Source organism: Rhinoderma darwinii, chromosome 2 (genome assembly GCF_050947455.1).
Source record: "Rhinoderma darwinii isolate aRhiDar2 chromosome 2, aRhiDar2.hap1, whole genome shotgun sequence".
NCBI classification, from domain to species: Eukaryota; Metazoa; Chordata; class Amphibia; order Anura; family Rhinodermatidae; genus Rhinoderma; species Rhinoderma darwinii.
The window spans coordinates 483,346,867-483,370,615 of record NC_134688.1 but is presented as its reverse complement, the minus strand read 5'-3'; the positions used below and the strand labels follow the sequence as shown (position 1 = coordinate 483,370,615).

The window sequence follows — 23,749 nt, the reverse complement described above, 5'->3', positions numbered from 1 at the left end:
TCAGATAACAGGCAGTGTGTGACTCCTCCTCAGAAAACAGGCAGTGTGTGACTCTCCTCAGATAACAGGCAGTGTGTGACTCCTCCTCAGATAACAGGCAGTGTGTGACTCTCCTCAGATAACAGGCAGTGTGTGACTCTCCTTAGATAACAGGCAGTGTGTGACTCTCCTCAGATAACAGGCAGTGTGTGACTCTCCTCAGATAACAGGCAGTGTGTGACTCTCCTCAGATAACAGGCAGTGTGTGACTCTCCTCAGATAACAGGCAGTGTGTGACTGCTCCTCAGATAACAGGCAGTGTGTGACTCTCCTCAGATAACAGGCAGTGTGTGACTCTCAGATAACAGGCAGTGTGTGACTCTCCTCAGATAACAGGCAGCGTGTGACTCTCCTCAGATAACAGGCAGTGTGTGACTCTCAGATAACAGGCAGTGTGTGACTCTCCTCAGATAACAGGCAGCGTGTGACTCTCCTCAGATAACAGGCAGTGTGTGGCTCCTCAGATAACAGGCAGTGTGTGACTCTCCTCAGATAACAGGCAGTGTGGGACTCTCCTCAGATAACAGGCAGTGTGTGACAGACAGCAGAATGTTATCATGTAACTCTATGGGAGCAGTATATATCTGTATGTAGTGATCTCCCACTAGTGGTGACTGCAGGCAGCAGAATGTTATTATGTATCTCTATGGCAGCTGTATATATCTGTATGTAGTGAGCTCCCACTAGTGTTGACTGCAGGCAGCAGAATGTTATTATGTAACTCTATGGGAGCTGTATATATCTGTATGTAGTGGGCTCACTCTAGTGGTGACTGCAGGCAGCAGAATGTTATCATGTAATTCTATGGGAGCTGTATATATCTGAATGTAGTGAGCTCCCTCTAGTGGCTGCAGTCAGCAGAATGAAATCGTGTAATTCTATGGGAGCTGTATATATCTGTATGTAGAGAGCTCCCACTAGTGGTGACTGCAGGCAGTAGAATGTTATGATGTAACTCTATGTGAGCTGTATATATCTGTATGTAGTGTGCTCCTCCTATTGGTGGCTGCAGGCAGCAGAATGTTATCGTGTAACTCAATGGGAGCTGTATATACCTGTATGTAGTGAGCTCCCCCTAGTGGTGACTCCAGGCAGCAGAATGTTATCATGTAACGCTATGGGAGCTGTATATATCTGTATGTAGTGAGCTCCTCATAGTGGTGGCTGCAGACAGCAGAATGTTATCATGTAACTCTATGGGAGCTGTATATATCTGTATGTAGTGAGATTCCTCTAGTGGTGGCTGCAGGCAGCAGAATGCCATCATGTAACTCTATGGGAGCTGTATATATCTGTATGTAGTGAGCTCCCCCTAGTGGTGACTCCAGGCAGCAGAATGTTATCATGTAACTCTATGGGAGCTGTGTATATCTGTATGTAGTGAGCTCCCCCTAGAGGTGGCTGCAGGCAGCAGAATGTAATCGGGTAACTCTATGGGAGCTGTATATATCTGTATGTAGTGAGCTCCCCCTAGAGGTGGCTGCAGGCAGCAGAATGTTATTATGTAACTCTATGGGAGCTGTATATATCTGTATGTAGTGAGCTGCCCCTAGTGGTGGCTACAGGCAGCAGAATGTTATCATGTAACTCTATGGGAGCTGTATATATCTGTATGTAGTGAGCTCCCCCTAGTGGTGGCTGCAGGCAGCAGAATGCTATAATGTAACTCTATGTGAGCTGTATATATCTGTATGTAGTGAGCTCCCCCTAGTGGTGACTGCAGGCAGCAGAATGTTATCATGTAACTCTATCTGAGCTGTATATATCTGTATGTAGTGAGCTCCCCCTAGTAGTGGCTGCAGGCAGCAGAATGTTATCATGTAACTCTATCTGAGCTGTATATATCTGTATGTAGTGAGCTCCCTCTAGTGGTGGCTGCAGGCAGAAGAATGTTATCATGTAACTCTATGGGAGCTGTATATATCTGTATGTAATGAGCTCCCCCTAGAGGTGACTGCAGGCAGCAGAATGTTATCATGTAACTCTATGGGAGCTGTATATATCTGTATGTAGTGAGCCCTTCCTAGGGGTGGCTGCAGGCAGCAGAGTATTATCATGTAACTCTATGGGAGCTGAATATACTTGTATGTAGTGAGCTCTTCCTAGTGGTGGCTGCAGGCAGAAGAATGTTATCATGTAACTCTATGGGAGCTGTATATATCTCTATGTAGTGAGCTCACTCTAGTGGTGACTGCAGGCAGCAGAATGTTATCATGTAACTCTATGGGAGCTGTATATATCTGTATGTAGTGAGCTCCCCCTAGTGGTGACTGCAGGCAGCAGAATGTTATCATGTAACTCTATGGGAGCTGTATATATCTCTATGTAGTGAGCTCCCCCTAGTGGTGACTGCAGGCAGCAGAATGTTATCATGTAACTCTATGGGAGCTGTATATATCTGTATGTAGTGAGCTCCCCCTAGTGGTGGCTGCAGGCAGAAGAATGTTATCATGTAACGCTATGGGAGCTGTATATATCTGTATGTAGTGAGCTCCTCATAGTGGTGGCTGCAGACAGCAGAATGTTATCATGTAACTCTATGGGAGCTGTATATATCTGTATGTAGTGAGTTTCCTCTAGTAGCGGCTGCAGGCAGCAGAATGCCATCATGTAACTCTATGGGAGCTGTATATATCTGTATGTAGTGAGCTCCCCCTAGTGGTGACTCCAGGCAGCAGAATGTTATCATGTAACTCTATGGGAGCTGTGTATATCTGTATGTAGTGAGCTCCCCCTAGTGGTGGCTGCAGGCAGCAGAAAGTTATCGGGTAACTCTATGGGAGCTGTATATATCTGTATGTAGTGAGCTCCCCCTAGAGGTGGCTGCAGGCAGCAGAATGTTATTATGTAACTCTATGGGAGCTGTATATATCTGTATGTAGTGAGCTGCCCCTAGTGGTGGCTGCAGGCAGCAGAATGTTATCATGTAACTCTATGGGAGCTGTATATATCTGTACGTAGTGAGCTCCCCCTAGTGGTGGCTGCAGGCAGCAGAATGCAATAATGTAACTCTATGTGAGCTGTATATATCTGTATGTAGTGAGCTACCCCTAGTGGTGACTGCAGGCAGCAGAATGTTATTATGTAACTCTATGGGAGCTGTATACCTGTATGTAGTGAGCTCTCCCTAGTGGTGGCTGCAGGCAGCAGAATGTTATCATGTAACTCTATGGGAGCTGTATATATCTGTATGTAGTGAGCTCCCTCTAGTGGTGGCTGCAGGCAGCAGAATGTTATCATGTAACTCTATGGGAGCTGTATATATCTGTATGTAGTGAGCTCCCCCTAGTGGTGACTGCAGGCAGCAGAATGTTATAATGTAACTCTATGGGAGCTGTGTATATCTATGTAGTGATCTCCCCTTAGTGGTGGCTGCAAGCAGCAGAATGTAACAAGTAACTCTGTGGGAGCTTTATATATCTGTATGTAGTGAGCTCCCCCTAGTGGTGGCTGCAGGCAGCAGAATGTTATCATGTAACTCTATGGGAGCTGTATATATCTGTATGTAGTGAGCTGCCCCTAGTGGTGGCTGCAGGCAGCAGAATGTTATCATGTAACTCTATGGGAGCTGTATATATCTGTACGTAGTGAGCTCCCCCTAGTGGTGGCTGCAGGCAGCAGAATGCAATAATGTAACTCTATGTGAGCTGTATATATCTGTATGTAGTGAGCTCCCTCTAGTGGTGGCTGCAGGCAGCAGAATGTTATCATGTAACTCTATGGGAGCTGTATATATCTGTATGTAGTGAGCTCCCCCTAGTGGTGACTGCAGGCAGCAGAATGTTATAATGTAACTCTATGGGAGCTGTGTATATCTATGTAGTGATCTCCCCTTAGTGGTGGCTGCAAGCAGCAGAATGTAACAAGTAACTCTGTGGGAGCTTTATATATCTGTATGTAGTGAGCTCCCCCTAGTGGTGGCTGCAGGCAGCAGAATGTTATCATGTAACTCTATGGGAGCTGTATATATCTGTATGTAGTGAGCTCCCCCTAGTGGTGACTGCAGGCAGCAGAATGTTATCATGTAACTCTATGGGAGCTGTATATATCTCTATGTAGTGAGCTCCACTAGTGGTGACTGCAGGCAGCAGAATGTTATCATGTAACTCTATGGGAGCTGTATACATCTGTATGTAGTGTGCTCCCCCTAGTGGTGACTGCAGGCAGCAGAATGTTATCCTGTAACTCTATGGGAGCTGTATATATCTGTATGTAGTGAGCCCTTCCTAGGGGTGGCTGCAGGCAGCAGAGTATTATCATGTAACTCTATGGGAGCTGTATATACTTGTATGTAGTGAGCTCTTCCTAGTGGTGGCTGCAGGCAGCAGAATGTTATAATGTAACTCTATGGGAGCTGTGTATATCTATGTAGTGATCTCCCCTTAGTGGTGGCTGCAAGCAGCAGAATGTTATCATGTAACTCTGTGGGAGCTTTATATATCTGTATGTAGTGAGCTCCCCCTAGTGGTGGCTGCAGGCAGAAGAATGTTATCATGTAACTCTATGGGAGCTGTATATATCTGTATGTAGTGAGCTCCCCCTAGTGGTGACTGCAGGCAGCAGAATGTTATCATGTAACTCTATGGGAGCTGTATATATCTCTATGTAGTGAGCTCCCCCGAGTGGTGACTGCAGGCAGCAGAATGTTATCATGTAACTCTATGGGAGCTGTATACATCTGTATGTAGTGTGCTCCCCCTAGTGGTGACTGCAGGCAGCAGAATGTTATCCTGTAACTCTATGGGAGCTGTATATATCTGTATGTAGTGTGCTCCCACTAGTGTTGACTGCAGGTGGCAGAATGTTATCATGTAAGTCTATGGGAGCTGTATATATCTGTATGTAGTGAGCTCCCCCTAGTGGTGGCTGCAGGCAGCAGAATGTTATTTTGTAACTCTATGGGAGCTGTATATATCTGTATGTAGTGAGCTCCCCCTAGTGGTGGCTGCAGGCAGCAGAATGCAATAATGTAACTCTATGTGAGCTGTATATATCTGTATGTAGTGAGCTACCCCTAGTGGTGACTGCAGGCAGCAGAATGTTATTATGTAACTCTATGGGAGCTGTATACCTGTATGTAGTGAGCTCTCCCTAGTGGTGGCTGCAGGCAGCAGAATGTTATCATGTAACTCTATGGGAGCTGTATATATCTGTATGTAGTGAGCTCCCTCTAGTGGTGGCTGCAGGTAGCAGAATGTTATCATGTAACTCTATGGGAGCTGTATATATCTGTATGTAGTGAGCTCCCCCTAGTGGTGACTGCAGGCAGCAGAATGTTATAATGTAACTCTATGGGAGCTGTGTATATCTATGTAGTGATCTCCCCTTAGTGGTGGCTGCAAGCAGCAGAATGTTATCATGTAACTCTGTGGGAGCTTTATATATCTGTATGTAGTGAGCTCCCCCTAGTGGTGGCTGCAGGCAGAAGAATGTTATCATGTAACTCTATGGGAGCTGTATATATCTCTATGTAGTGAGCTCACTCTAGTGGTGACTGCAGGCAGCAGAATGTTATCATGTAACTCTATGGGAGCTGTATATATCTGTATGTAGTGAGCTCCCCCTAGTGGTGACTGCAGGCAGCAGAATGTTATCATGTAACTCTATGGGAGCTGTATACATCTGTATGTAGTGTGATCCCCCTAGTGGTGACTGCAGGCAGCAGAATGTTATCCTGTAACTCTATGGGAGCTGTATATATCTGTATGTAGTGAGCTCCCACTAGTGTTGACTGCAGGTGGCAGAATGTTATCATGTAAGTCTATGGGAGCTGTATATATCTGTATGTAGTGAGCTCCCCCTAGTGGTGGCTGCAGGCAGCAGAATGTTATTATGTAACTCTATGGGAGCTGTATACATCTGTATGTAGTGAGCTCCCCCTAGTGTTCACTGCAGGTGGCAGACTGTTATCATGTAAGTCTATGGGAGCTGTATATATCTGTATGTAGTGAGCTCCCCCTAGTGGTGGCTGCAGGCAGCAGAATGTTATCATGTAACTATGGGAGCTGTATATATCTGTATGTAGTGAGCTCCCCCTAGTGGTGGCTGCAGGCAGCAGAATGTAATCGGGTAACTCTATGGGAGCTGTATATATCTGTATGTAGTGAGCTTCCCCTAGAGGTGACTGCAGGCAGCAGAATGTTATTATGTAACTCTATGGGAGCTGTATATATCTGTATGTAGTGAGCTCCCCCTAGTGGTGACTGCAGGTGGCAGATGATAAAAGTTCTCTTATGAGTGATGTCCCGGGTTGTTCTCCTGCCCTTTGTCTCACTTTTTTTATATCTTTTTTCCTTCGAGATGTGGCAGCCGTGTCTTGTGGACGGGATTTCCTGATGTCTTCATGCAGAGAACTAATGGAGCAGTGGATCCAGCTCCTAGGAAAGATTAGACCAGGGAGCTGCAGTCGGCTCCGGGTGTGAGTGACATATACTAAGTACATGGGATGATATAGCACACGTGGAGAGATGATGGTAATCTCTGCTGTTTTTTCCTGGCAGTCTCATCCTGATGTCTCTGTACAATGTCTCCATTCATCGTGAAGGTCTCTTGTGGATGAGTCGGTACACGGGACTTATGTCTCAGCTTCAGCAGCTCCTGACTGGTGAGGGACAGTGCAAACATCATATGGAGTGTTCATATATTGTATAGTCCTGGGTACATGTCCCTGATTATTGCATATTTGTCACTCAATGTTAGAAGTGGAACCTGAGTAATCAGGAAGTTTTCCAACCGACATATCACCGGGTGAAAAAAGTGCCGACCATGACAACGGGACAACCTGGCTCCAGCGCTTCACAGCTTGTCTTCAGCCCTGGTGGTCGGTTTCCCGGCGTCTGCGCCTGTTGTTCCCTGTGATTCCCATGTTTGACCCGGCTTTTATCCTCACTCCGCTTGATCTGATTTATTAACCTCTGGCCTGACTCCTACCTCGCCTCCGGAGAATTATTTTTGGACCTGACGTTGGCCGTCTGTTCCTGACATGGATCTGTTTGTCCACAAAAGATTTCATAACCGCTGTCTGCAGCCTGAAGGTCTATTGGGGATTATCCTCGGGACCGCGGCCTCAGAATCTTACCTCCATGCGGGGGTTAATGGTGAAGAATGGGGGATTCCTTAGACTCCGTACCCAAGATTAGGCTGCGCCAACTCAATAACGGTCTCAGGTTTCATCGTCCCTGCCGGCTGCCAAACGTCTCCTGCCCTGGAGCACAACTCCTGACCAGCCTGAATGATGTCACAGAAGTCTGATACTCCTCGTCACCACCCCTGAGATGTCACCTGAGTTCTGACTACGCCCGCCGGAGACCAACATCAAGGTAACGTACGCTCTTAGGCTTTGACAAGCTGCCCATGCAGGAGTCCCCACACACTTATTACAGGAACACCCGAAATGTTAGAAGATATGGCAATAAACGTTATGAAATCGTTTGGTCAGGAAAGGATTAAAGGATCATTTCTGAGGCGCTGGACTCCATGGAACCTCAGAGGAATTTCCAGGGACCAGCAGCCTCTCTGCCTCAGCCGAGGTCGGTGCTCAGACGCTTTATGGACAGCACAGGTCCCAATAATTCATAAACATCCTATATTCATAGTGTGGGGGGGGGGCTGCCTCAGAGCCGTGACTTCCACACCCGACCAGAACATCGGTCATTTGGTTGTGCAGCAAGACAAGGATCCGAGACACAAGAACACGTCTACATGAGAATGGCCGATGAGATGCAACGTGGAGTCAGTCCTGACCTGAACCCCATAGAGATGACAGAGAATAGTGACAGGTCCGAGAGCCTCGTCCACTCTGCTCCATCTACTGTCGTGTCTTTTTCTATGTTATTTGTTTTTTTTTTCACTGATCTGCCTAGAAATAAGAAATAGAAATGATGAAGATGGATTGGATGGAGGCCTCTCCACAAAGAGCAAAAGGTCAAGCAATTTTTCAATACTTGGGAATCCTATATCTCACTCCTCCCGCGGAACGTGCAAATGAAAATAAAACACTGCTTTGACTCCACTATGGGGTATAACGAGCAGCTACTTATGGGGGACGCACCTATATTGTAACGTGTGTTTACTGCGAGATGATGAGTTGTCGGGGATCCGGATTCTTACGATGCCTGCGGGGGTCACGCCTCTGATCTGCTTATTAGCGATCTCGCTTCTCGGAGAAAGCTTTTGGATAACATATCGGTGGGACGGGCGCAGGGTATTTGGCTGGTTCCATGCCCATGCTATCGTCACACTGGGGTTGAAAACCCGACGAGGAGGGGAGAGCCTGCATTTGCTTGATATGTAGATCCCCCCACCTGACTTATTGGAATTATGGATATAATGAGCTTAATAGTAACGGTTATGACTGTTATGTTTTTGTGTCGTCCCCCCTATATTTTTATTTTTTTTTGTCTTATTCATTGCTTTATCCCATTATTTGATCATTCTAGATGTCTTGTATATTTCTCAGCCCCCATCCTCCCCCTTTTTACTTTTTGTACCCCTTATTGGAAAATGTTAATAAAAACAATTTTGAAAAAAAAGAAATAGAAATAAGAGCTCCGCTTCTCCGTCTCGGGTCGAAGAATTTTTATCCCAGGGAAGATGAAATGGTCTTATCATTGATTGTTCCAAAGAAGACGAATTATCCATCTGCTTCCTGCCTCACTGGTGTCACTAACGGGTTATATTCACACAGGGCCGATACGCTGCGTAAAGCACAAAGCGTATCCACCATGGCGGCCGCGGGAATTCAGACCGAAAAACTGCACCAAATTGTGGAATGTCCAGTGCAGAACACTGCATGTTAAAAAACCACAAACTTACCCCCTGACGTCCTGCGGCCCGGCCTCCTGGGGTGACGTCTCCTGTGATTGGCTGCAGCGGTCACATGGGATGAAATGCAGCTTTTCCGCCGCAAAAATCGTAACATCTGCTATTTGTGAGGAGGTCAGTTTAGATCTCATCCGCTCCGCTGCTACTCTTTTATATTGACAATTTTCCGCATCGAAATCTGTTGCAGTAAAACTGCATTATTTCCGCAGCGTGTGAACTTACCCCTGCAGTTCCCAGCATTCCCTGCTAATGTTGTGGCCGGACACTCGGATAATCCTTCACCCTCCTCTATGGGGGCTCCTCTGGCAGCGGGGACGTCCCTGAGCGCGGGGGGATCGCTCTCTCACAGTTTTATGTCATTCTTCTTTGCAGAGTCTGACTGGAAATCCTTCATTGTTTGAGGTCTGTGATGTGATAAATAATCCGGGATATTACAAGACGTTCTCACTGCAGGGGTCAAGTCTGTCTCACGGGAGGCTTCACATCATGTCTCTGTTTCCCTTTGAGACGTGTTTCTGGACGCCGCAGTTCTCTTGCATACTGCAGCAGATTTTCCTCCAGGATTTCCCTGTATTCTGCAGCATTCATCCCCCCACAGACCGTCCAGAGCCGAATACATGGAAGCGTCCGCACGGCATCCCCCGGCTTTATCAGAAGTGCTGAGCAGGTTTTGTCCGAGGTGTCAGCATATCCCATGTCTGTTCATTTCACTAGAAAGCATAGTCTCTCTACAATTCTCCAGTATTTCGGCAGGAATCCTCCCGCCCTTCATTATTAACCTCGTCACGGGGGTATGGACTTTCCCAATTAGAGCCCCACATTACGGCCCCCAATAGTCAACGAGTGGTGATAATAGTTCAATGGTAGTCAAGGAGAATGTAGAGGAAGGCTCGGGGCAGGTTCACAGGATAGCCATAGTCATACTAGAAAAACAACTGGAACCAAACAGAAGTACCAGGCGAAGTCCACAGACAAAACCAGAAGACGAACGGACACCATCAGCAGGAACATGGTGGGAGGATGCAAGGGGTCGATCCAACGTGGACATGGCAGATCAAACCAGAATAATGTAGAAAATGAAGGCAAGAGACAGAGTAACGGAAAGCTCAGACCGGGTGTCACGGTCGCAACGCTGGTAATTGACCGCAGGCATAGTTCTAGTGTTGCGTTGCCTAGGCGATGCCAAAGTCTAGGTAGCAGGAGTCGTAGCCTGATGACATCATGAGGGCTTTAAAATGGCTACTCCGCCTGCAGGTGATTGCTTGATTACCTTGTAGTTATTGCAGACTCTCAGCTGGTGGTTCTCCCATGTTTGACCCTGGTTTATTTCTTGGATTCCGCTTTTTGACGGTCGTCCTCATTCTGATTCGCTCTGACCTTGTCATTGACTGACTGCGATTCCGGGATTACGAGCTTGTTTGCTGATCTAATACCATTGACTGTCCGCACATTACTGACCCGGCCGGCCTCACTATGGCCATCTTGGGGCTCCCTTACAGCAGAGAACATCTACCTCCAGGTTTGCTTTCCCAGATACAGGATCTGGAAGGCCTGAGCAGATACCACCTGACGTCATGGGGCTGTGGCACTTGGCATGGTAACACGGCCTGGAGCAGAGTGGCAGGACATGTTGGACTAAACTGGTTGACGAAGGAAGAAGTCGCTGGTCAGAGAATCAGAAGTGGCGCTGGACTGCGGCTAGGTTACAGCTTTCAGTCAATAGGAACCTCCATTGTTTACCTCCCGGGGATCAGTCCTGGTCGTGGAGACACAGGTGCAGCGCTCGTCACAGACAGGGCTCTGATGACTGAACTGTAATTAGTCGTGCACCTGTGTGTCCATCACATGACCAGGACACATTTTCATACATGTTGGGGTGTATTCACAAGAGAATTTTTTTTTTTTTGCCGTCGAGCGGTTTGTGGCAAAAACGCACTGTAGAAATGTAGCAAAAAAAAAACACCACAAAACCTGCTAGTGTGAATACATCCGTAGAGGTAGGACCACCAGCTATAAAAGGGAACCTGTCCCGTCAAACATGCCGTGCACACTGATGGCATAATGTTACAGAGCAGGAGGAGCTGAGCAGACTGATATATATATATATATATATGTGGGAAAAGATTCAACATGTGCTGTAAGTTACTGATTTACCTCCCTGCACACTCTGGCCTAAAGAGTCCAGGGGGCGGTCTCAACCATTGATTGTATAAGTCTGAATACACATATAGCTGCCAATCACTGAGTAGGACCGCCCACTGGACTCTGTAAATGACAGGTTATATATCGCTGCTCAGCTCCTCTGTTATAAGCTGCCCTCAGACATGACTGCATTATTAATGTGACAGGATCCCTGCACTTACTTTTTGTCGGAGTTTTTGTATGACCTTGTTTCTTTGATTATTTCGCTTTGTTGTGTAATTACAGATTATGTTTCACGATTATAATCCATTCATTGTGACAAATATGCAATAATAGGCGACGTCCGGTAGGAGTCCGATACTTTTTACGGCACTGTAGAATAATCCTGGTCTTTACATTGAATTGTCTGTGATGACATCACATTGTGACATTTGCTGGTTGTCAGGGACAGGGACTGTTGCTGGTTGTCAGGGACTGCCCGTGCTCTAAACCTTAGGCCTCAGCAGTTAGAGCATGACGGCTCCTGCGTCCTGACCTCTGGGAGGTCTATAGACTAGTGAGGGGCAGAGGAGCTGACAGCAGCCACCTGGCACCAGCTCTCAATAAGCAGTGACATGATAAGTAGCTGTCAGGATCCTCTCCAGTGCTGGGGTGGACATGCTGGTGGCAGCCATCAGTACACAACATCCAGCCTTTCTGCGGACCGGCCAGTGATAAGCTCAATCATACCCGGGGGTCATCCAGTTCCGGCTGCACCCGTTGCTAGGTTATAACCTGGCGCCCATCAGAGATCTATAGAATAATTACAATGGGAAGCTCTATCTATATGAGGAGGAAGAGTTTATCCTTGTGCAGCGTATAGGACTAGACAGGAACCTATATTATAAGAATAGTGGGACTGCCAGGACATGTGGGGTTAACGCACTGCACCCACTCTGACCCCTCAGATACAGAACATTACTCAGCTCTGCTCAGCCGGGACACATCATCATACCCATCTGATCAGATTCTCGCCCTCGCTCCCTGTGACTGCAGACAAGTGATGTCATAATAAGGGAACATTCCCAGAACTCGTCACATCATCCACGACCCATGAACTCCCCCTCCCCGTCTGCTTCGCACAACCCTTTTCTGATGGCCTAGAAGGGGATAATTGGGACCCCCCTTTATCAACTGCATAGAAAACAGCTACAGGTGCTGTGTAATGCCTGGTAGTAAAACCTGGTCACAGCCGGTGGGGGTCCCAGCAGTCGGACCCCCAGTGATCAGCTTTATTGTTGTGAGAACCTTCTGAAAAAGGCTTCATGTTTCTATACATGGCCGGCCCCATGAATGTGATTCCATTCCTGAATTCTGCCACAAGCTGGGAGAGGAATCATTACGGGAGGTGGTCCACCAGCTTCCCCAGACTCCAGCTTGTCAGACCTGCTTTATCATGCAATCCTACATCTGACGCACTGACGGACTGTGGAGCGTCTCGTGCCTTCGTTATGAGAACTGTGCCCACTCCCTGCTGCATGCGGTCAGAGTGGTTGTCACTTCGAGCCCCGACTTCCCCAGATCCGTTACTCTTGTGGTCCCGCGTTTCAGTTTTGAGGTTAATTGCTCTGTAAGATGAGGCCGGAATATTAGAGACGATGCAGATCTTACAATGTGTTCCGTTGAGGCTGACCTGTCACAATCGCTTCCTCCTAGATCCTGACAATGAAGTTTGTCTACACGCTCTTCGTCTCATCCAGTCCTTGGTTTTAGAGCCGGAGGTTCTGCGTGTGCTATGGGAAGAACTACAGCAGTGTCTGCCTCACATCCAAGACTTCTCCCTCAATGGCAACCCAGAACTCCAGAAAATGGCTGCAGAGTTACTGGAGGAAGTGCGGGGCCCACCGGTGGAGGGTTAGCCTATCCGTGATGTCATGTTCTTAGTTGTCATGTTATAGATAAATGTTATTATAAGGTTATATGCAAGGAATATGCTTTCAGCTATGACGTCCATTAAACATGATGTCATGTTCCCCATCTTTGATGTCACCACCAGATGATAGAATGTTTTTCAGCGGTAAGATCAGTACCAGATGATAACACAATCCTCAGCTGTAATATCATCACTAGATTATGACACTTTCCTAGGCTGTGATGTCACAATCAGATGATATGTCACTATGCTATGATGCCACTAGCACGTCAGGTTCCTCAGCTATGAGGTCACCACCAGATGATAGAATGTCTTTCAGCGGTGAGATCAGTACCAGATGATAACACGATCCTCAGCTGTAATATCATCTCTAGATTATGACACTTTCCTAGGCTGTGATGTCACAATCAGATGATATGTCACTATGCTATGATGCCACTAGCACGTCAGGTTCCTCAGCTATGAGGTTGACCAGATTATAACGCGTTCCTAGACTTTGATGTCACCAGCACAAGTTGTCAGGGTCCTCAGCTGTGATGTCACTACCAGATGGTGACACTTTCCTAGGCTGTGATGTCACTAGCACTTGTCAGACTCCTCAGCTGGGATGTCACCGCTAGATGATGACCCACTTCTAGGCTGTGATGTCACTACCAGATGATGTCATGTTCTTTAGCTGGGATGTAACTACCAGATGATGAAATGTTTGTAGGCTGTGATGTCACTAGCACCTATTGTCAGCTGGGATGTTGTTATTTTCCCTATATAATGTATGTTTTGTTTTTTGCAGTTTTACTTTTGGATATTAAATTATTTTCTTTGTTCTGTTGATTTTATTACATTTGAGGTGAGTTCAGCGATTTCTTGGAGCACAATCATGAAGATATTATAAGGATGGACCAGTTCTTATCATAATGAACAATGGTCCTTCCACATTTTATGTTAGATCTGCGGCATTTACAGCCCTTATCCAATTTTGAGTAAACTCCACCTTCTATTTCATTCCTATATCACTCGTGTCCAGGTCGTAGTTGCTTGATATTTATGGGGGCCTTTTAGCGGTGATCTGGAGACAATAATAAAATTCCAAGCTATGGCCCGTAACATAATCTGTAAACTACAAATTGTCACGAACAGGCCAGCAAGCAGATAGTGGACCCACCTACCAATGCTAATGTATTTAGTTTGGGGCTAAATCCAGGGGTGAACTCTAAGAGATTGTCCGTTCTTCACCTTAAAACCCCCTTACGGAGGTATGAACTTTCGCAGAGGGGATCCCTAGGTCGCATCCCTGGAACAGCTGACTGCAAGTAGACTGGAGCACGGTGCCAGAATGTGAAGGCAATAGCGAAATTGTGGGAAACCATGGACAGGGATGCGAGGTACCTGCAACATGAATAACCAGGGCAGGCAGCCAACCAACAGCATAGTCAGGAACTATCCGAGGAAGAACCAGGATAATGAAAACACCTTCACAAATTTCCACAGACCAAAAAGCATTGTTCCTCAGGCAAGTATGACATTTCAGAGGCATTCTTGGCCATAGGCCCTTTAAGGAGTCAATGTATAAAGCAAAAAAAGGAACCACAATGGCGCTGCTTAGGATGAAAATGAACCTAAGTTCATGTTTAATAATGATTAAAATTGAATGGATGCTACGCGTTTCAACACCGGACTGGTGTCTTCGTCAGGCAAGAAAATACATACAATTGACATAGGTATATATATATATACATATAAAAGGGGGTAAACAACAAGAATGTAATAATTAGTTGATTGAATGAATTGAATACGTTGCAACAGCGCGCCGAAAGGAACGCCAAAGAGAGGCGGGTCAGAGTTCAAAGATCAAATAAACACGAGACTGGTTGTATACAGCCACGGAAAAAATACAAGTGTAGAAACATTAGCAATATAAAACATTGTGTGTGAAAAAATACAAATACCATACAAAAACGGCAATACAAAAAGGACAGAGTTATTATAAATATGAATATAAAAACTCACCAGGTAGAGAGGAATAACAGCTAAGAGCGAAGCAGTAATATGACAGGGCTTAATCAAAGTCGAGGCAACCGCAGGGAAATACGGGAGCCAAAGGCATTGAAAACGGGGGAAGGAAACGCGAGGAGACACGCAAAAAAGACATTCAGTTTGGATGGGAAGGAAAAGGGAAAATAAAAAGAAAAGGGTGAGCTGTAAAAGTAATTATGGATAAGATTGAAAGAAGCTTATGTAATAAATGGATCACTAGTCAGGATAGTAATAAGAGGACGTGAGTCGCAAGATGACACGCGAAAAAGACAGTCAATTTGGATGGGAAGGAAACAGGAGGAAATAAAGGGGATAAAAAGAAAAGGGTGAGCTGTTATGAAAGTAATTTAGATATGACTGAAAGAAGCTTTGTATGAATGGGTCACTAATCAAGATAGTAAAAAGAGATAGTAAAATAAGAGGACGTGAGTCGCAAGATGACACGCGAAAAAGACAGTCAATTTGGATGAGATGGAAAATAAGGGGAAAAAGGAATAGAAAATGGAAATAATATGCAATTTTGAAATATGTAACAAATAATAAACAAATGGAAATGTAAAAGAATGGATAATACATAGAATAAATATAATAAAAAACATTATAACAATACTAATCCAATGAGGACTCGGTTATGTCATTAAGTCCATTAGGATGCAAAGTCCCTAATTCATAGATCCAAAAGTTTTCCCTCTGTTTTAATCTAATAAATCTATCAGAGGAATCTGCAGGTATACTTTCTATAGGGGTGACGATGATTTTTTTTCCAATCTATGTTAGTACTTTAAGGAGTCAAATGTAGTGTGCACCGATAGGGGGAGAGTTGGCTAGGAGCATAGAGGGACATTGGCCAACTAAACGACCGTGCCATGTCTTCCAAAGTACGGATCACACTAGTAACATCTACAGAACATAAAATTTGCTCCATCGAATGTCTAGTGAGTTTCGACGGCACATTCTTGATCATATTGGCAATATTAATCTCCCCAAAGACGCACGTATGGTCACCACGTATGGGTATGACAATATATACAGGAACCTGTCACTATTATACCCATATTAAAGGGCTAGGGATGGATATTGGATCCAATATTGCCTTCACAGTCCCTGACAAGCTGTCATGTACTGAACTTATCTGGACTTGAACTCTGGACCCTACAGTAATACGTAGCTGCCTTAAAGGGGTTTTCCACGCTTAGAAAAACACTTCTGTACTGTACTCTGCAATATGTCTGACCACAGCTGATCTCTCTACTTCTGTACTGTACTCTGCATTATGTCTGACCACAGCTGATCTCTCTACTTCTGTACTGAACTCTGCTTTATGTCTGACCAAAGCTTATCACTCTACTTCTGTACTGTACTCTGCATTATGTCTGACCACAGCTGATCTCTCTACTTCTGTACTGTACTCTGCATTATGTCTGACCACAGCTGATCTCTCTACTTCTGTACTGTACTCTGCATTATGTCTGACCACAGCTGATCTCTCTACTTCTGTACTGTACTCTGCATTATGTCTGACCACAGCTGATCTCTCTACTTCTGTACTGAACTCTGCTTTATGTCTGACCACAGCTGATCTCTCTACTTCTGTACTGTACTCTGCATTATGTCTGACCACAGCTGATCTCTCTACTTCTGTACTGTACTCTGCATTATGTCTGCCCACAGATGATCTCTCTACTTCTGTACTGTACTCTGCATTATGTCTGACCACAGCTGATCTCTCTACTTCTGTACTGTACTCTGCAATATAATATAACCGAAGAACACAGCATGGATCTAAGCAGCCCAAGAGAGGTACACTGCGGCTGTTAGCAAGCAAAAAATTATTTTATGTGATATGAGCTAGATCCTGGGGCGTGTACCCACATAGGCATCCAAAGCATGAATATATAACCTAAAAAAGAGAAGATGCCAGAAGACTAGAAGTATAAGAAATTGAAAAAATACTTTATTGAGGACAACATGTAGACGTACTGAGATAAAAAACGAATCCATAAACCAACAGGTTAAAAGGACATACAAGCCATGCAGCTCATGAAGTAAGTAAATTGTATAAATATAAATACATGAAAAAATGCCTGGTTGTAAACACTATCACTGTAAGCAATAACAAGTTAAATCCTGCCCAACACAGTTTAAATCAACATGGAATGGAGAAATACAAATGAAATAATTGAATTAACAGGTATATGTGAAGATGGCAGAAAATACACATTGCTAATAAATGAAACAGTATAAGAACAAATTGCGATAGTTAAACATACCCATAGTAAGTCCAGGACTAGATGCACAGCAGTATGTCCACCCCAACGCGCGTTTCGGCGCTAATGCCTTCGTCTGGGGGTAGTGCTGGACAATGCGCATGCCACTTTAAATAGGGGGAGCCAGCCAATAGTGATAAAGTATCTAAAATGAGGGGTCCCGAGAATGAAAGGTGTACATGCCTCACTGTGTAATTACAGGTCGCTGCCTCGAGGTGAAGCAAGATGGCCGCGCCGCCGGAAGCGCCGCTCATGAGGGGCCGGAATCGGAAACGCGTCAGCCGACACGGTCACGTGAGTCCGAGATCCGACACGTCACCAGCGACGGAACGGAGGCCCGTCACTCGTCCACCAATCAGAGGAGCGACACAGCGAGGAAGGGGTGACCCTGGATACAGCAAAAGGATATATTGGCTGGTATGAAAGATATGAAAAGATATTTAGTATTTTGGCCGGAATCATCTGTGAGACCTTGCAAGACACATACTTGATATAGTGACATGAAATTATGAACAATTGTGAACAGAAATGTATATGTGCATAGCATAAGAATAAGTTACAAGAGCACATCAACGTTCCGCAACAGGAAACAATATACATGTGCGTGCCAAGGTGACATGTGGAAGACAAAAAATGTATTAGATGTAATGAAAAAGAAACGTGTGGGTGACATATATGTCTATATAAAAGGGACAGACAGCTCCATCGACAGAAAAAGAAACCATCGTATGGGGCCATATAAATGTGATAATAAAAAATAATAATAATAAAAAGGTATGTATATGAATGTATGCAATAATAGTGAGGGGTGAAAAATAAATAAATAAATATGAAACATTAATTGAAGTGTAAGTAAAATAAATAAAGTGAAATAAAGTGGAGTGTTGGTGCATATAAATATATAATCATGACAAGAATGGGTGCGAATAGAATGTTGTGAAACATAATATATTAATATTTATTATGTTGAAAAAACATCAAAAATGGTTACAATAATGTAATCGATGAACACAATAAAAAGGCCAGACGAATGATGATTCAAGGTAAAGGACCCCAAGAAAAGTGGACAAGCAGGAAATCCGGATATAATGAGAAGAATCTCAAATTAAAGATCTAATCTGTAGAATACAAATAAAAAATGTTAAAATCACAGAAACACAAAAAAAAAAATATATATGTATATGAATTACACTGATAAAAGAATCCAACACCACTAAAATTACTGGCAATCAGAGAAATGATGAGAACCCCGTGGTCTCATTGAGACCCTTGGGGTGCAAGGTTTGGAGCCTCCAAATCCACTTGCACTCCCTCTGTAGTAAACGTTTTTTAAGGTCACCCCCACGCATATCAAGATTAATATGGTCAATACCCCTCACCTTCAACATTCTAGAATTACAAGCATGGTGGAGGCGGATGTGTCTAGGGATTGTTTTGAGTTGTTCAACTATTTAAAGTGGCATGCGCATTGTCCAGCACTACCCCCAGACGAAGGCATTAGCGCCGAAACGCGCGTTGGGGTGGACATACTGCTGTGCATCTAGTCCTGGACTTACTATGGGTATGTTTAACTATCGCAATTTGTTCTTATACTGTTTCATTTATTAGCAATGTGTATTTTCTGCCATCTTCACATATACCTGTTAATTCAATTATTTAATTTGTATTTCTCCATTCCATGTTGATTTAAACTGTGTTGGGCAGGATTTAACTTGTTATTGCTTACAGTGATAGTGTTTACAACCAGGCATTTTTTCATGTATTTATATTTATACAATTTACTTACTTCATGAGCTGCATGGCTTGTATGTCCTTTTAACCTGTTGGTTTATGGATTCGTTTTTTATCTCAGTACGTCTACATGTTGTCCTCAATAAAGTATTTTTTCAATTTCTTATACTTCTAGTCTTCTGGCATCTTCTCTTTTTTAGGTTATGTACTCTGCAATATGTCTGACCACAGCTGATCTCTCTACTTCTGTACTGTACTCTGCATTATGTCTGACCACAGCTGATCTCTCTACTTCTGTACTGAACTCTGCATTATGTCTGACCACAGCTGATCTCTCTACTTCTGTACTGTACTCTGCATTATGTCTGACCACAGCTGATCTCTCTACTTCTGTACTGTACTCTGCATTGTCTGACCACAGCTGATCTCTCTACTTCTGTACTGTACTCTGCATTATGTCTGACCACAGCTGATCTCTCTACTTCTGTACTGTACTCTGCATTATGTCTGACCACAGCTGATCTCTCTACTTCTGTACTGTACTCTGCATTATGTCTGACCACAGATGATCTCCCTACTTCTGTACTGTACTCTGCATTGTCTGACCAGAGCTGATCTCTCTACTTCTGTACTGAACTCTGCATTATGTCTGACCACAGCTGATCTCTCTACTTCTGTACTGTACTCTGCATTATGTCTGATCACAGCTGATCTCTCTACTTCTGTACTGTACTCTGCATTATGTCTGACCACAGCTGATCTCTCTACTTCTGTACTGTACTCTGCATTATGTCTGACCAGAGCTGATCTCTCTACTTCTGTACTGTACTCTGCATTATGTCTGCCCACAGATGATCTCTCTACTTCTGTAGTGAACTCTGCTTTATGTCTGAACAGAGCTGATCTCTCTACTTCTGTACTGTACTCTGCATTATGTCTGACCACAGCTGATCTCTCTACTTCTGTACTGTACTCTGCATTATGTCTGACCACAGATGATCTATCTACTTCTGTACTGTACTCTGCATTGTCTGACCAGAGCTGATCTCTCTACTTCTGTACTGTACTCTGCATTATGTCTGACCACAGATGATCTCTCTACTTCTGTACTCTGCATTATGTCTGACCAAAGCTGATCTCTTTACTTCTGTACTGTACTCTGCATTATGTCTGACCACAGCTGATCTCTCTACTTCTGTACTGTACTCTGCATTATGTCTGACCACAGCTGATCTCTCTACTTCTGTACTGTACTCTGCATTATGTCTGACCACAGCTGATCTCTCTACTTCTGTACTGTACTCTGCATTATGTCTGACCACAGCTGATCTTTCTACTTCTGTACTGTACTCTGCATTATGTCTGACCACAGCTGATCTCTCTACTTCTGTACTGTACTCTGCAATATGTCTGACCACAGCTGATCTCTCTACTTCTGTACTGTACTCTGCATTATGTCTGACCACCCTCTGATCTCTCTACTTCTGTACTGAACTCTGCTTTATGTCTGACCACAGCTGATCTCTCTACTTCTGTACTGTACTCTGCATTATGTCTGACCACAGCTGATCTCTCTACTTCTGTACTGAACTCTGCTTTATGTCTGACCACAGCTGATCTCTCTACTTCTGTACTCTACTCTGCATTATGTCTGACCACAGCTGATCTCTCTACTTCTGTACTGTACTCTGCGTTATGTCTGACCACAGCTGATCTCTCTACTTCTGTACTGTACTCTGCCTTTACTGACCACAGATGATCTCTCTACTTCTGTACTGAACTCTACAATATGTCTGACCACAGCTGATCTCTCTACTTCTGTACTGTACTCTGCATTACGTCTGACCACAGCTGATCTCTCTACTTCTGTACTGAACTCTGCATTATGTCTGACCACATCTGATCTCTCTACTTCTGTACTGTACTCTGCATTATATCTGACCACAGCTGATCTCTCTACTTCTGTACTGTACTCTGCATTGTCTGACCACAGCTGATCTCTCTACTTCTGTACTGTACTCTGCATTGTCTGACCACATCTGATCTCTCTACTTCTGTACTGAACTCTGCATTATGTCTGACCACAGCTGATCTCTCTACTTCTGTACTCTACTCTGCATTGTCTGACCACAGCTGATCTCTCTACCTCTGTACTGAACTCTGCATTATGTCTGAGCACAGCTGATCTCTCTAGTTCTGTACTCTACTCTGCATTATGTCTGACCACATCTGATCTCTCTACTTCTGTACTGTACTCTGCATTATGTCTGACCACAGCTGATCTCTCTACCTCTGTACTGAACTCTGCATTATGTCTGACCACAGCTGATCTCTCTAGTTCTGTACTCTACTCTGCATTATGTCTGACCACAGATGATCTCTCTACCTCTGTACTGAACTCTGCATTATGTCTGAGCACAGCTGATCTCTCTAGTTCTGTACTCTACTCTGCATTATGTCTGACCACATCTGATCTCTCTACTTCTGTACTGTACTCTGCATTATGTCTGACCACAGCTGATCTCTCTACTTCTGTACTGAACTCTGCATTATGTATGACCACAGCTGATCTCTCTACTTCTGTACTGAACTCTGCATTATGTATGACCACAGCTGATCTCTCTACTTGTGTACTCTGCATTATGTCTGACCACAGCTGATCTCTCTACTTCTGTACTGTACTCTGCATTGTCTGACCACAGCTGATCTCTCTACTTCTGTACTGTACTCTGCATTATGTCTGACCACAGCTGATCTCTCTACTTCTGTACTGAACTCTGCATTATGTATGACCACAGCTGATCTCTCTACTTGTGTACTCTGCATTATCTCTGACCACAGCTGATCTCTCTACTTTTGTACTGTACTCTGCATTATGTCTGACCACATCTGATCTCTCCACTTCTGTACTGTACTCTGCATTATGTCTGACCACAGCTGATCTCTCTACTTCTGTACTGTACTCTGCATTATGTCTGACTACAGCTGATCTCTCTACTTCTGTACTGTACTCTGCATTATGTCTGACCACAGCTGATCTCTCTACTTCTGTACTGTACTATGCATTATGTCTGACCACATCTGATCTCTCTACTTCTGTACTGTACTCTGCATTATGTCTGACCACAGATGAGCTCTCTACTTCTGTACTGTACTCTGCATTATGTCTGACCACATCTGATCTCTTTACTTCTGTACTGTACTCTGCATTATGTCTGACCACAGCTGATCTCTCTACTTCTGTACTGTACTCTGCATTATGTCTGACCACAGATGACCTCTCTACTTCTGTACTGTACTCTGCATTATGTCTGACCACAGCTGATCTCTCTACTTCTGTACTGTACTCTGCATTATGTCTGACCACATCTGATCTCTCTACTTCTGTACTGTACTCTGCATTGTCTGACCACAGCTGATCTCTCTACTTCTGTACTGAACTCTGCATTATGTATGACCACAGCTGATCTCTCTACTTGTGTACTCTGCATTATGTCTGACCACAGCTGATCTCTCTACTTCTGTACTGAACTCTGCATTATGTATGACCACAGCTGATCTCTCTACTTGTGTACTCTGCATTATGTCTGACCACAGCTGATCTCTCTACTTCTGTACTGTACTCTGCATTATGTCTGACCACAGATGATCTCTCTACTTCTGTACTGTACTCTGCATTATGTCTGACCACAGCTGATCTCTCTACTTCTGTACTGTATTCTGCATTATGTCTGACCACAGCTGATCTCTCTACTTCTGTACTGTACTCTGCATTATGTCTGACCACAGATGATCTCTCTAGTTCTGTACTGTACTCTGCATTATGTCTGACCACAGCTGATCTCTCTACTTCTGTACTGTACTCTGCATTATGTCTGACCACAGCTGATCTCTCTACTTCTGTACTGTATTCTGCATTATGTCTGACCACAGCTGATCTCTCTACTTCTGTACTGTACTCTGCATTATGTCTGACCACAGCTGATCTCTCTACTTCTGTACTGTACTCTGCATTATGTCTGACCACAGATGACCTCTCTACTTCTGTACTGTACTCTGCATTATGTCTGAACACAGCTGATCTCTCTACTTCTGTACTGTACTCTGCTTTATGTCTGACCACAGCTGATCTCTCTACTTCTGTACTGTACTCTGCATTATGTCTGACCAGAGCTGATCTCTCTACTTCTGTACTGTACTCTGCATTATGTCTGACCACAGATGATCTCTCTACTTCTGTACTGTACTCTGCATTATGTCTGACCAGAGCTGATCTCTCTACTTCTGTACTGTACTCTGCATTATGTCTGACCACAGCTGATCTCTCTACTTCTGTACTGTACTCTGCATTATGTCTGACCACATCTGATCTCTACTTCTGTACTGTACTCTGCATTATGTCTGACCACAGCTGATCTCTCTACTTCTGTACTGTACTCTGCATTATGTCTGACCACAGCTGATGTCTCTACTTCTGTACTGTACTCTGCTTTATGTCTGACCACAGCTGATCTCTCTACTTCTGTACTGAACTCTGCATTATGTATGACCACAGCTGATCTCTCTACTTCTGTACTGTACTCTGCATTATGTCTGACCACAGATGATCTGTCTACTTCTGTACTGTACTCTGCATTGTCTGACCAGAGCTGATATCTCTACTTCTGTACTGTACTCTGCATTATGTCTGACCACAGCTGATCTCTCTACTTCTGTACTGTACTCTGCATTATGTCTGACCACAGATGATCTATCTACTTCTGTACTGTACTCTGCATTATGTCTGACCACATCTGATCTC

The 23,749-nt window shown here is 44.4% G+C and overlaps 1 protein-coding gene across 2 annotated transcripts in view; it reads left to right on the top strand.

The window, feature by feature from the left end:
- HSF2BP (heat shock transcription factor 2 binding protein) overlaps window positions 1-13,755 on the top strand; it is a 72,496-nt gene extending 58,741 nt beyond the window's left edge. For both annotated transcript variants that reach the window (XM_075851033.1, XM_075851034.1), the window contains exons 6-8: window positions 6,340-6,457; window positions 6,540-6,643; window positions 12,700-13,755. In XM_075851033.1, coding sequence (XP_075707148.1) covers window positions 6,340-6,457; window positions 6,540-6,643; window positions 12,700-12,902 — 425 coding nt within the window. In that variant the 3' untranslated portion in view covers window positions 12,903-13,755. The remainder of the gene's footprint in view (window positions 1-6,339; window positions 6,458-6,539; window positions 6,644-12,699) is intronic.
- The last annotated feature ends 9,994 nt before the right edge of the window (window positions 13,756-23,749 follow it).